The sequence below is a fragment of the Ctenopharyngodon idella genome, chromosome 18, assembly GCF_019924925.1.
Source record: "Ctenopharyngodon idella isolate HZGC_01 chromosome 18, HZGC01, whole genome shotgun sequence".
Lineage (NCBI taxonomy): Eukaryota > Metazoa > Chordata > Actinopteri > Cypriniformes > Xenocyprididae > Ctenopharyngodon > Ctenopharyngodon idella.
This window is the reverse complement of record NC_067237.1, coordinates 1,862,497-1,875,349: the sequence shown is the minus strand read 5'-3', so window position 1 is coordinate 1,875,349 and position 12,853 is coordinate 1,862,497. Positions and strand designations below refer to the sequence as shown.

Below are 12,853 nucleotides of genomic sequence, written 5' to 3'. Positions count from 1 at the left end.
CATTGAATATGTAGGTATGCTTTTGGGGTTTTGAAAAATGTAGGTAGAGGCATGTTTTTTTCAGTGAGCCTATGTTGGGATTTTCAATTATTGTCACATTTTTTGTACGTGTGTGTTTGTGACCATTTTAGTCACAGTTTTGAGCTCTGATATCTCTACCACATGACATCAATTTGGTGAAGATAAAACGCTTCCAGGCCAAAGGAAGCACAATCCAGAAGAAACATGACTAAAAATCCCACATGGATCCACAGAAAGTGACTAGGAGCTACAGAATAGTGGAGACAAATGTGTAATGTGTTTATATAAATAGTTATATAGAGCTCTGGATCGCGTTGGCGCGCTGGAAACATCTCCCTGGTTTTTTCAGCTCCCCCACAGCAGTCAAACTTTCACTATGCGTTTACAATCACTACTGTGAACGATTCGAATCATTCTCGTTGTCGTAATTCAGCTGTCAAATGACTCAAAAAGCAAAATTACAACCAGCGCTCTGGCCTCGTGCCTGATGCCAGACTGACCGTGAAGTCACTGAAAAAGACCTAACCTCCACAATCCATTCGCTCAACTAAAAAGACGCTTTGACAGCATGGGCGGAGGTTTAGAAGACTGATAAATGAGTTGCATATTTATCAGAACTGGAAGCCAACGCCATTCCTTCGATGCCAAAAACACGGCATGTGTGTTTATGCCCGTTTATCGCCAAAGAGCTTTAGCTGGGCGCATTTGCATGCTGGAGAACGCATATAAATCATCTCCTCCTTTTATGTAAGGAGCGTGTTTACCGGACTAAAACACAAATGATCTTTCCCTGTATAAAATTTATCAGAGGAAGCTTTGGTGTGTGATAAGTTCATAATGAGTTTCTCTTGATGGAGATTACAGGCAGCACTTGTATAAATAGGTCACAATGTTACTGGATTGTTGGAGCCGATTTTCTCTTGGACAAGAAGCAAGAGCCGAATAGGAAACAGGTCCCGAGTGGAAACTGAAGTCAAGAGGAGTGTACAAGCCTTACATAAACGCACCATGGTACGGTGACTCAGAATACAAGTTGGGATTCACAACGCAAGTTTTTTATGTAACGAACGAAAAAAAAAAAAAATCGTATTTGATTAGTGACCTAGAAATAGTAGAGAATCTTAAATAGTTTTATGAACAATGTGATCTCAGACTTTTGGACCCCACTGTACAGCTACATATAGGAGAACAGAGAAAAACAAACAGCCACAAACAGAGAGAAAAAGACAGTGACTGAAGAGACATTATTTGACAAGCTTCTCAAACGCTCTGGTCATGCTCTCCATCTCTCAGTGCAGATGAAACTCTCTGACAGGAGGTGCAAATGTCCAGTGAGGAGCTCATCCCTCATGTTTGTCATTGCTGAAGAGCACCAGACACAACAGATGCCTCGAGACAAACACACACCGCTTGTAAATACTTTCAGATGGATCTCTTACACACCTGCGGGTCTGTGCATGTACATGTAGCGTGTGAGAGTGAGTGAGTGTGTGTGTGTGTGTGTGTGTGTGTGTGTGTGTGTGTGTGTGTGTGTGTGTGTGTGTGTGTGTGCGTGTGTGCAGAAGCATCATGCTCATTCATCATTCACACTGGAAAGGTTTTAAGTTTAGGTTTTTTAAAATTAAAAAAAGGTTTAAAAAAAAAGAAATTAAAAGAATTTTGAAAAATGTAAAACACTAAGAAACGTTATTATTATTATTATTAATTTAGCATGGAAGCATGGAAGAACTACTATATCATTTTTTATTATTTTTTTTAATAAACAATCAATTTTAGATGAATACATTTATAAATTTAATGTAATAATAATAATAATAATAATAATAATGCATTATTATTACATTAAATGTAGAAAAATATATTCATCTAAAATTATTATTATTATTATTATTATTATTATTATTATGAATTTAGCATGGATGGGTTCAAATCCCAAACTGTTATATAGTTTTTTATTATTATTTTTTAATAAATAAATAATTTTAGATGAATACATTTATAAATTTAATGTAATAATAATAATAATGTATTATTATTACATTAAATGTATAATTGTATTAATCTAAAATTATTATTATTATTATTATTATTATTATAGCATGGATGGGTTCAAACTACTATATATTTTTAAATAAATAAATACAACAATAATGTGTAATAATAATAATAATAATAATAATAATAATAATAATGTATTATTATTACCATCATCATCATCATCATTAATTTAGCAATATATATATATATATATATGTTTGTGTGTGTGTGTGTGTGTATTTAGCATGCAAGGGTTCAAATCCCAACCTACTATTTAATTAAAAAAAAAAAACTTTTTAAATAAATAAAAAATTTAAAGACATTTATAAGAAAATATATTTAATTTAATTGAGCTATTTATTTTTTAAAAACATTTTAAGAAAATTATATAGTAGATTAGGATTTGAAACCTTTTACACTAAACGGAAATTACACCACTAGGCTAACAAATTTTTTAAAAGTGTTTTTTTTTTGTTATCTTGCAGGATGCCACTAGTGCCGGTGTCTGTGTTTGTGCATGTACTCACACACTCTGAAGCCGGATCCAGGCGGCGTCTGTCCTCCCTGCTCACTGTTGTAGATAGTGGTGACATTTCCGCGCTCACAGTAGTTGGTGCAGTGTCCCTGCGTGCAGCGCAGCCTGCAGATGGTGGGGGTGAAGAGCACTTTGATCCGCTCCGAACCCCCGCGGACGAATGTGGAGCGCTGGTCAGATGAAGAAGGCTGAGCGACAGCTAGACAGAGGCAGAGGGCAAAGCCAAAGCAGAGCAGCAAAGTCAGCCTGTGAGGACGCATGTCGAGTCCTGTTTACACGCGCATCACACACACATGACACAGGATAAGTCTGTTTCTTGGATTTTCCCTGCAAATATCCCAATTAGTGCACAAAAAAGATGACCAGCTCCTCTTTTCACCCAGATATCAGCCAAACACACCTGTGTGTGTGTGTGTGTGTGTGTATGTGTGGCTGTGTATGTGTTCAGAAAGCCGTTTGTTGAGGAGACGAGAGCTGTCCTGGTGTTTGAAGGTGCTGTTGCAAGCAAACTCTCGGATCCATCTAGCTCTCGTTCTGCCCTGTGCTCACAAACAAACTGACAGGCTTCCCAATGCACTCGCTACATGAGCAGAACTTTCTCTGTCATATGAGCAGGAGAGACTGAAGTGGGCGGCGAAAGAGAGAAAACTAGTGGGGGAGAGAGAGAGACTTTGCGTCTCTGGCATCGCACACGGGGGTGAGGTCAGCACCGTTTAATGTGTGTGCGTGTGTGTGTGTGTGTACCGGGGGCTTGTAGATGAAGGGAGGGGTGTATTTTTCTTTCACTCTGCATTTTCAACACTGTCATTTGGCAAGATTTCACTGTTCCCCTGCAGTGTGCTCTGGACATTGAGGAATAGCTCAGAGAAAATGAATAATTTAGTCACCTTCATGACTTTTCTTTTTCTGTGGAACACAAAAGAAGTCATTTTGAAGAATGATCACGCTGCTCTTTTCCAGAAATTGAATGCGTTATTTTAGTATCATCCATATATGTCATTATAGTAAATATGAGGAAGCCTCATTTTTAAGGGGTGGTTGATTATGATTTGACTTTTTTAACTTTAGTTAGTGTGTAATGTTGCTGTTTAAGCATAAAAAACATCTGCAAAGTTACGACGCTCAAAGTTTAATATAATGAGAGATATTTTCTTTTATAGAAATCGCTTTTTAAGGACTACAACAAACGGCTGGTAGGGACTACAAAGAGCTTCTTCCCGGGTTAGTGACATCACTAACCCTAAAATTTACATAAACCCCGCCCCCGAGAACACACAACAAAGGGGGTGAGGCCATGTTAGGCTGCTTTAGAGAAGAGGAAGAGTTGTTGTAGTAGAGTGTTGTTGACATGCCGTCATTTTACGCTGGACTGCTTCACAAACGAGGGTCAATTCAACGCTGGATTTGCAAAGGATTAACATGACGACACATGCTTGTGGATGAGTTGAATCAACTCCACAGCAACTACATAAATTTATCCACTAACCATTCAGAAACGTCCAGTTTCATTCTAAAAGTTGTAACTTCTTCCTGAGTCTCTCCATCAGCTGTTAAAGCTCCGCCCTCTTCTGGAAAGGGGGCGGGGAGCAGCAGCTCATTTGCATTTAAAGGGACACAGACAAAAACGCAGTGTTTTTCCTCACATCCAAATAGGGGAAAATTTGACAAGCTATAATAAATGACCTGTGGGGTATTTTGAGCTGAAACTTCAACTCACATCACTTCATAAAATTGAGTTTAAACCACTGGAGTCATATGGAGTACTTTAATGATGTCTTTACTACCTTTCTGGGGCTTGAAAGTGGTAGTTGTGTAGCTGTCAATGGAGGGGTCAGAGAGGCCTCAGATTTCATTAAAAAGATCTTCATTTGTTTTGATGAACGTCTTATGGGTTTGAAACGACATGAGGGTGAGTAATTAATGACAGAATTTTCATTTTTGGGTGAACTAACCCTTTAACATTAGTTAAGGCATTAGTTAACATGAACTAACTACTGCAATAAGCTTTGCGAATGTTAGTTAAAAACACAATGTTTCATTGTTCATTGTTAGATTACAGTTCATTAATTCATTATATGTAAAAGAGCTGCCGAGATATATTTTAAAAAATTAAAGATTTCAAATAAAAATTCCTTTTGTGTTCCATGGGAAAAAAAACGTCATTCAGGTTTGAAATGACATGAGGGTTAGAACAAATTTTATTTTTTGTGTGTGAATTTTTAATTTAAAACTGATGATAAACCTAATCTAAAACAGGCATTTGACCACAAATTCAACAACTCTACAAGGCAAAGAACAAACAGTTCTCATAAAAGATGATGCTACAATCTTCACATATGATATTTTTTATCCTAATCCGGTGTTTAAAAAGGGAAAAATGAATAAACCTGTAGGGAATAAAATCTCAGTTGTTTCTCCCTGACAGCAATGAGAGAGCAAAGGAAATTGTTTTGCAGAAGTATCCTGCTTTTCAGTTCTTTATTTAGGCTCTAGTATTCTCTCAAACTTTGCTCAGATTTACCAAGACTCCAATTCTACAATCAAACGTATGAGATCTCAAAATGAGGATGAAATTATCTTCTGTCCAAATTCATTTATAACTATTGACTAATTTGCTTTTATTTTTTATTTCTCCTGAGAAAGTTTAGGAAAAACATATATCTTTAAGTTGATATTTAAAGAGGACTTTTTTTCCATGTTCATTTTTCATTAATGTGTTTCTGAACTCCCTGAAACGCCTCCATTGTAGTCTTGAATTTTCTTCACAATATTCCTCATTTCAATAATTCATATGCAGAATAAATGGGCGGGGCTTGGTTGAGTTAGTTTGTAGTGTGTTGAAACTGGCGGTTATGGTAAGGGGCGGGACATTTCCCAAACACCAATTACAACACACTGCTCCAGCCGACCAATCAGAGCACATTGTGCTTTTCAGAAGGAGGGGCTTCATAGAGACAGGAACTAAACAGAGCATTACTGACAGACTGGGAAGAGAGGAGCTGCAACAATGGAGAATATGAGGAAAATAATCAACATTCAAGCATGAAAACCTGTTCTAGTAGAGCACAAAAAAACAAAACCAAGACTTTGTAAAAGGGCATAATATGGCCTCTTTAAATGAAACACCACGGAGCTATGAAACAGCAACATCAGAGCAGTAAGATTTTCCTCTAGGAAGAAGCAAAAGTGGGTTAAATGGGCAGAAATGAGGTGAAACTGACTGTAACTCAGCCTGACTTGACACACTTTCAGAATCTAGAACAAATGGGCCTGTTTTCTGTGTGGGAGCCTCAGGGGGAGACGCGATTTGGTGGAGGGACACATTTCTCCCCCACACCTGTACGCTCACTGCACTGACACATCCGCAGCTGCTGGAATAAGGCCTGCTGGGACGGTAAATTAGTAAAGCTACCGTAGGGAGGATCTAACCCCACGCTCCTCAGTACGGATGATCTATGGATCATTTCACCCAAACTGACCGCCTGCCGTGGCTCTGCAATGACAGTTTCCAGGGGTTTTACACAATCATCTATATACATTTATCTCGTATAGGAAGAAAACAACAGCTACTGTCATTTTTTCCTTCTTGATCCACTTTAAAATGACTCCATCAATCATTTGGGAGGAGCTGTTCAACTGTGTCATGATGTCAGTGTTTTACATATTAATGAGGCAGTAAAACATGTTTTGTCATGGCAACCAGTCCTGTTTCTCATGTTGTTTGGAAAATAAATTTGTAACCTTATTGTTGTAAATGATGTCATCATGTGGCACTGGATCATAAATAGACACACAAAATATAATGAATCTCTATTTATTATTACTTTTTTCTGTCATCTGTTCTTTACTAAAATATGTGCATTTCTTGGGAATAAAACTAATGACTTTGTGCATTACAGTGTTGGATAAGTTACACTAAAATGTAAAAAGTAATTAATTACTAGCTACTAATTACATCTTCAACAGTGTATTAGATTACTAAAAAGTATTGCATCACTTATAACTAATTACTTTCTAAATCCAGTTGAACAATACAAGGACAGACATAAAACTGCTCTTTTAATTCTTTCAAATAAATTATATAAAATTGCATAAATGATTCTTGAACTGACCACAGTAATTAAAAGGAGAAGGTTACATTATAAACATACATTTTAACATTAGATGTTACATTTTGATGTAAGTCCACTATTTTTTTTATATAAAATTTAATGCAATTACATCAGAAGTAGCTGTAATTAAATCACAGAAAAATTAAAAGTAATCCATTACTTTACTTTTTCAAGGGAAAGTAATTAAAAGGATTTGTCCACTTTTAAATACACTTTTCCTGATAATTTACTCACCCCCATGTCATCCAAGATGTTCATGTCTTTCTTTCTTCAGTCGAAAAGAAATGAAGGTTTTTGACGAAAACATTCCAGGATTTTTCTCCTTATAGTGGACTACAATGGCCTCCAAACGGTTGAAGGTCAAAATTACAGTTTCAGTGCAGCTTCAAAGGGCTTTAAACGATACCAGACGAGGAATAATGGTCTTATCTAGCGAAACGATTGGTCATTTTCGAAAAAAATGTGAATGTATATGCTTTATATAAACAAATGTTCGCCTTCTAAGTGCTTCCGCCAAAACCGCATTTCCGTATTCTCCAAAAAGTTTACACTGCATGTCCTACGCCTTCCCTATTCTATTTACGGAACAAACGCAGCGCCAGTTACATTTTTTCCGTAAGTTGAATAGGGTAGGCGGATATACAGCATAAACTTTTTGGAGAATACGGAAATTTTGGCGGAAGCATTTAAAAGGCGAAAATTGGTTTATATGAAGCATATACATTTACAATTCTTTCCGAAAATGACTGATCGTTTCGCTAGATAAGACCCTTATTCTTCCTCTGGTATCGTTTAAAGCCCTTTGAAGCTGCACTGAAACTGACATTTTGACCTTCAACCGTTTGGAGGTCATTGAAGTCCACTATAAGGAGAATAATCCTGGAATGTTTTCGTCAAAAACCATCATTTCTTTTCGACTGAACACTTTTCCTGATAATTTACTCACCCCCATGTCATCCAAGATGTTCGTCATCTTGGATGACATGGGGGTGAGTAAATTATCAGGAAAAGTGTATTTGAAAGTGGACTAATCCTTTAAATACAGTAATTAATCACTTAGTAATGCATTACACCCAACACTGAATATCAGTCACACTTCAGAAACATGCAGGCCTACTGCCGCTTTTCGTAAATATAGGGCACAAAATGATTTAAAAATATACATATATAATGAGTGACAGAAGGAGCTAAACCTTCATCAAATGTTAAACGTCAACTTCAGGATGCCAAAATTACCATTATGAGCTATTTATTTTCTTTATTTCGATATTTGCAACCCTGTTACCAAAATCTAAGACATGTCTAAACAACTAAATATTAAATAAACATAAAATATATAGACAGACTTTATTTGTTTGTTTGTTTGTTTATTTATATTTGTTCAATGTGTGCGGCCATTACCAAAATCTAAGATAAGTCTAAATATAGTTTAAAACTTTAAAATGCAGTTTTTCTAAAATGAAATTAAATGAAATAAACATAAAAAATATAAACATAATCTTTACAATAAATAAATGCATTTATTTATTTATGTGGTAAATTTGAGTTTTTAGTCTTCTATTTTTAGATACAACAGCATGTAATTTTAATATCGTCCATTTATCTGTTATCTACAGAGCCCCACACATGACATGCAAGAAAAAAATGTGCGCATGATTTAGCCTACAGCTTTTTTCCTGCATGTCATGTGCGTGGCTCTGTAGTTATCAGCCATAATATGAATAATTATCAGCTATACTCCCTCAACAAGAGTTTCACGTCATTTTAATATCAGTTCATTCCTACTTTCAGAGAGGGATACTGATAGGTCATGATAGTTTACCTGACCTATCAAACAATTCTCATAACGAACAAAACAATGCTTGTTTAAAAAAGTAACAGGACACTCAAGTGTACAATATTCATGTAATCCTGTGTCAATTATTATTTTACAAACTCTTGATGTTGCTTTTAGGCTCTACTTAAACAGGTTTTCATACTTGAATGTTGATTATTTTCCTCATATTCTCCATTGTTGCAGCTCCTCTCTTTCCAGTCTGTCAGTAACGCTCTGTTTAGTTCCTGTCTCTATGAAGCCCCTCCTTCTGAAAAGCACAATGTGCTCTGATTGGTTGTCTGGAGCAGTGCCTTGTGATGGGAAATGCCCCGCCCCTTACCATAACCGCCAACACACTACTAACTAACTCAACCAGGCCCCGCCCCTTTATTCTGCGTATTAATTATTTAAATGAGGAATATTGTGAAGAAAACTCAAGACTACAATGGAGTTCAGGTCACATTAGTGCACAGACACAAGAGAAAATACAGCATTAATCATAAGCTCACCAAAATCCACTATCAACAATCTCTCACACAAGCATTCATATTTGGCAAAACAAACTGGACAATAAAATCTTGATGAAGAGTTTTAGGGTCAAACTATTCTGCTATATTGTTGCATTCTGCTCTCATCTTATTGACTCGTGACACTAGGGGAATTCAGCTGTAAATATTTATAAAGTGTACCATTTCCTCATAATCACAAAAATAGGTCATTAATGAAAAAAACGTTTCCTCAAGCGCTGGAATGCTGAGCTTCTGTCACTCCCTCTCTGCATTACAAACTCTCTCAGCGTGGAAACTTGGATTCGGCCCTTACAGCAGCATTAAGTGTTGGATTTCGAGAGATCTGGCATTTGGAAGCGACTCTTGTCTTTTCCACGTGAGACGACATCCCTCATTCGAGTATTTTCCACTTCAGCAGGCAATAAGCGTTGACAATATTGCGTCTGGAGAAGGTGTATTAGTGTTTGAAGTTAACGTGCTGTTGGAAGGAGGGAGAACAGGGAAGCCCTGAGGTGATGTGGGCCGTCCAGGGTTGTTTACGTGTTGGCTCTGGATTTAAAGGCCCGGACTGGTGTTAGGAAGGGCCTTCTGGGAATATCTGTGGGCTACAGAGCACACTTCATTACATAAAACCACACTCAGCTAGAGAGAAACTGTATAGACAAGCTCAGGAGACCCGAAATATCCACAGCTCAGATATTCTTCAGCTAGGGTTAGGGAACTTCTTCATAATGGTGGTATTTTAGTATCATTATAGTTTTTGTCAATATTTTGAATGAGATTTTATTGTTATATTTTCTATTTTCATTTTAATTTTAGTCAAAGTTTTAGTCATTTTGTTGTTTTTATTTAATTTTTTTCATAAATTGTATAAATACATTAAAAAAAAAAAAAATATATATATATATATATATATATACATGTTTTTAAATATATAATTTTAATTATTTTAGTGCTTCAACTTAAACTAAAAATTTGAAATGTTGCCTTGGCAAGTATCTGAAATAAAATAAGTTTATATTGTATTATATATAATTAAAACTTTTTATCATTACTATTGACTACTATTATAGTTTTTGTGAATATTTTGAATTAGATTTTGTGAATATTTTTTTATATTTTATGTTTTCATTATTGATTTTAGTTAAAGTTTTAGTCATTTTGTTGTTTTTATAATTTTTATAATTTTTTCAAAAAGTGTATAAATATGTTTAAAACTTAATAAAAATAGACATGTTTTTTAAGTTATTTTAGTGCTTTAATGTAAACTATATATATATATATATATATATATATATATATATATATATTTAATGATATTATTTTATTTCAGTTAAGGTTTATTTTTCAAGTAATTAAAACATTTTATGGTTGTAGTTTTATAGTTTTAGTTTTTATCAGTGATATACTATTATAATTTGAATATTTAATTTAGAATTTATTTTGATATTTTTTGTTTTCATTTTAATTTTAGTTATATTTTTAGTAATTTTGTTTTTTATTATTTTTTTATTATAAATGTGTCTATACAGTTTTTATTAAGATTTAGTTTTTTTAAAACTAAAACTAAAACATAATAAAACTATACAGACATATTTTTAGTTTAGCTATTTTAGTACATCAACTTAAACTAAAAAAAGAGAAATGTTGCCTTGGTAACTAGCTGAAATAAAACAGTAAATAAGATTTTTTACTTATATTTTATTTTATTTCAGTTTATGTTTATGTTTATTTCAAGTAATATATATATATATATGGTTTTAGTTAATGATAACAACCCTACTTCATAACAAAATTATGATTGATTTGAAGTGAATTCCATGAATTACCTGAAACAAAAATGTGCTGGCCCAGACTGAGGAATTGCTGTAACATGCCATTCAAAGTTTCATCTCCCTAGAGCTTTACTTATCAGCTACAGCTTGATATTCAAGGGCTTAAAGACTATAAATCTAGAGATAAGCAACATTAGACGTCTGTGTGTCTGTGTGTCTGTGAGTGAGAGAGAAAGAGGTCAGCCTCCCCACACTTCCCATCCGCTGCCACAGAACGCCATTCCAGCATGTTCTGAGGTCATGGAGACACAGGGGTTCCCATTAGCAAAACACCACATCCATCTCCTGAGTAATTACTGCACCGTCACCTCTGAGCCAAACCAAACAATGGCAGGAATATGCTACAATGGCGTATCGAGGACTGTCTCGATGCAAACTAGCCCGAATCTACAAGCAGATAAACCTTATCGGGGCACAAAAGTTTTAAAACTAGGAAGCAGGCCAAATTATTAAAACAAGATATTCTCTATACTCAGGCCTGCTGCTTTGAAGCCAGTGCTGCTTCTTGCAAAGAAAAGGTAAACATGTTGACATAGAAACCTTCATAAACCTTCATACAGAGGTTCGCAACCTTTTGGACTATGTGAAGTTCACAATAATATTCTGAAGCCCCTTGACTTTTCCAACTGTTTGTGATTTACTGGACAAAGATTATGCATAAGGATTTTTAAAAAGATATTTTAAAAATCCCGCCGTTTTTGCGTGTGTCCCTTTAAATGCAAATGAGCTGCTGCTCCCGGCCCCCTTTCCAGAAGAGGGCGGAGCTTTAACAGCTCGTGCTTCGGTTGCTCAACAACAACAAAGCTGGAGAATCTCACGCAGCCAAAATGAGGATTGTCAGTAACGGTGTTCAGCCTTACATTGTTCAAACCGGAGTCGACACTGATGGAGAGACTCAGGAAGAAGTTACAACTTTTAGAATGAAACTGGACGTTTCTGAATGGTTAGTGGATAAATTTATGTAGTTGCTGTGGAGTTGATTCAACTCATCGACTAGCATGTGCCGTCATGTTAATCTTTTGTGCAAATCCAGCGTTGAATTGACCCTCGTTTGTGAAGCAGTCCGACGTAAAATGACGGCATGTCAACAACACTCTACTACAACAACTCTTCCTCTTCTCTAAAGCAGCCCAACATGGCCTCGCTCCCTTTGTTGTGTGTTCTCGGGGTGGGGTTTATGTACATTTTGGGGTTAGTGATGTCACCAACCCAGGAAGAAGCTTGTTGTAGTCCCTATGAGCCCCTTGTTGTAGTCCTTAAAAAGTGATTTCTGTAAAAGAAAATATCTCTCTTTGCATTGAACTTTGAGCGTCATAACTTTGCAGATGTTGTTTATGCTCACACAGCAACATTACACACTAACTAAAGTTAAAAAAGTCAAATTATAATCAAGGACCCCTTTAATGATAGTTAATGCTTAACTAATGTCAACTAATGAGACCTTATAGTAAAGTGTTACCAATTTTTCTAGAGCTTGGCATAACTAGAAAATTGTATATTCGTTATAAAAATGCTCAAGGACATTCCATTAATTTACATGACTTTTCCAGGTCTAGAAATCACACTTTTAAAATCTCGTGGTTTTTCCAGACCACGAGAACCCTGGTTCTTTAAAGAACACAAGCTGTTGTTGAGGGAGTGAATTTAAATAAGAAATGTATCATCTTGAAGCCCCCTTAGAAGTGTGCTGAGGCCCCTATTGGGCCCCAGACCCCTGGTTGAGAACCAGTGTCTTAAAATGTACAATAGGAATTGTTTTCAGTAGGTTATTAATTTTACTAGAAGTAGAAAATTGCTTTTCCCTTCTAGCTTTCACAAATCTATCAGTTACTCTATGTATGAAACATCCAAACGCAGATTTCTTCTTTAACAGTTTTGTTACATTTCAAAAAGCTAAAAGATGTTTGTTGATCACCCAGAGGAAAATTGTATTGCTCAGTGGTTGCGTTTTCATAACACGGGAGAGAAAAAAGAGTTCACACTTATGC

The 12,853-nt window shown here is 35.6% G+C and overlaps 1 protein-coding gene across 3 annotated transcripts in view; it reads right to left on the bottom strand.

Moving 5' to 3' along the window:
- Positions 1-12,853, bottom strand: part of LOC127499793 (latent-transforming growth factor beta-binding protein 4) — a 79,801-nt gene that overhangs the window by 53,346 nt on the left and 13,602 nt on the right. For all 3 annotated transcript variants that reach the window (XM_051870393.1, XM_051870392.1, XM_051870395.1), the window contains exon 5: positions 2,586-2,792. In XM_051870393.1, coding sequence (XP_051726353.1) covers positions 2,586-2,792 — 207 coding nt within the window. The remainder of the gene's footprint in view (positions 1-2,585; positions 2,793-12,853) is intronic.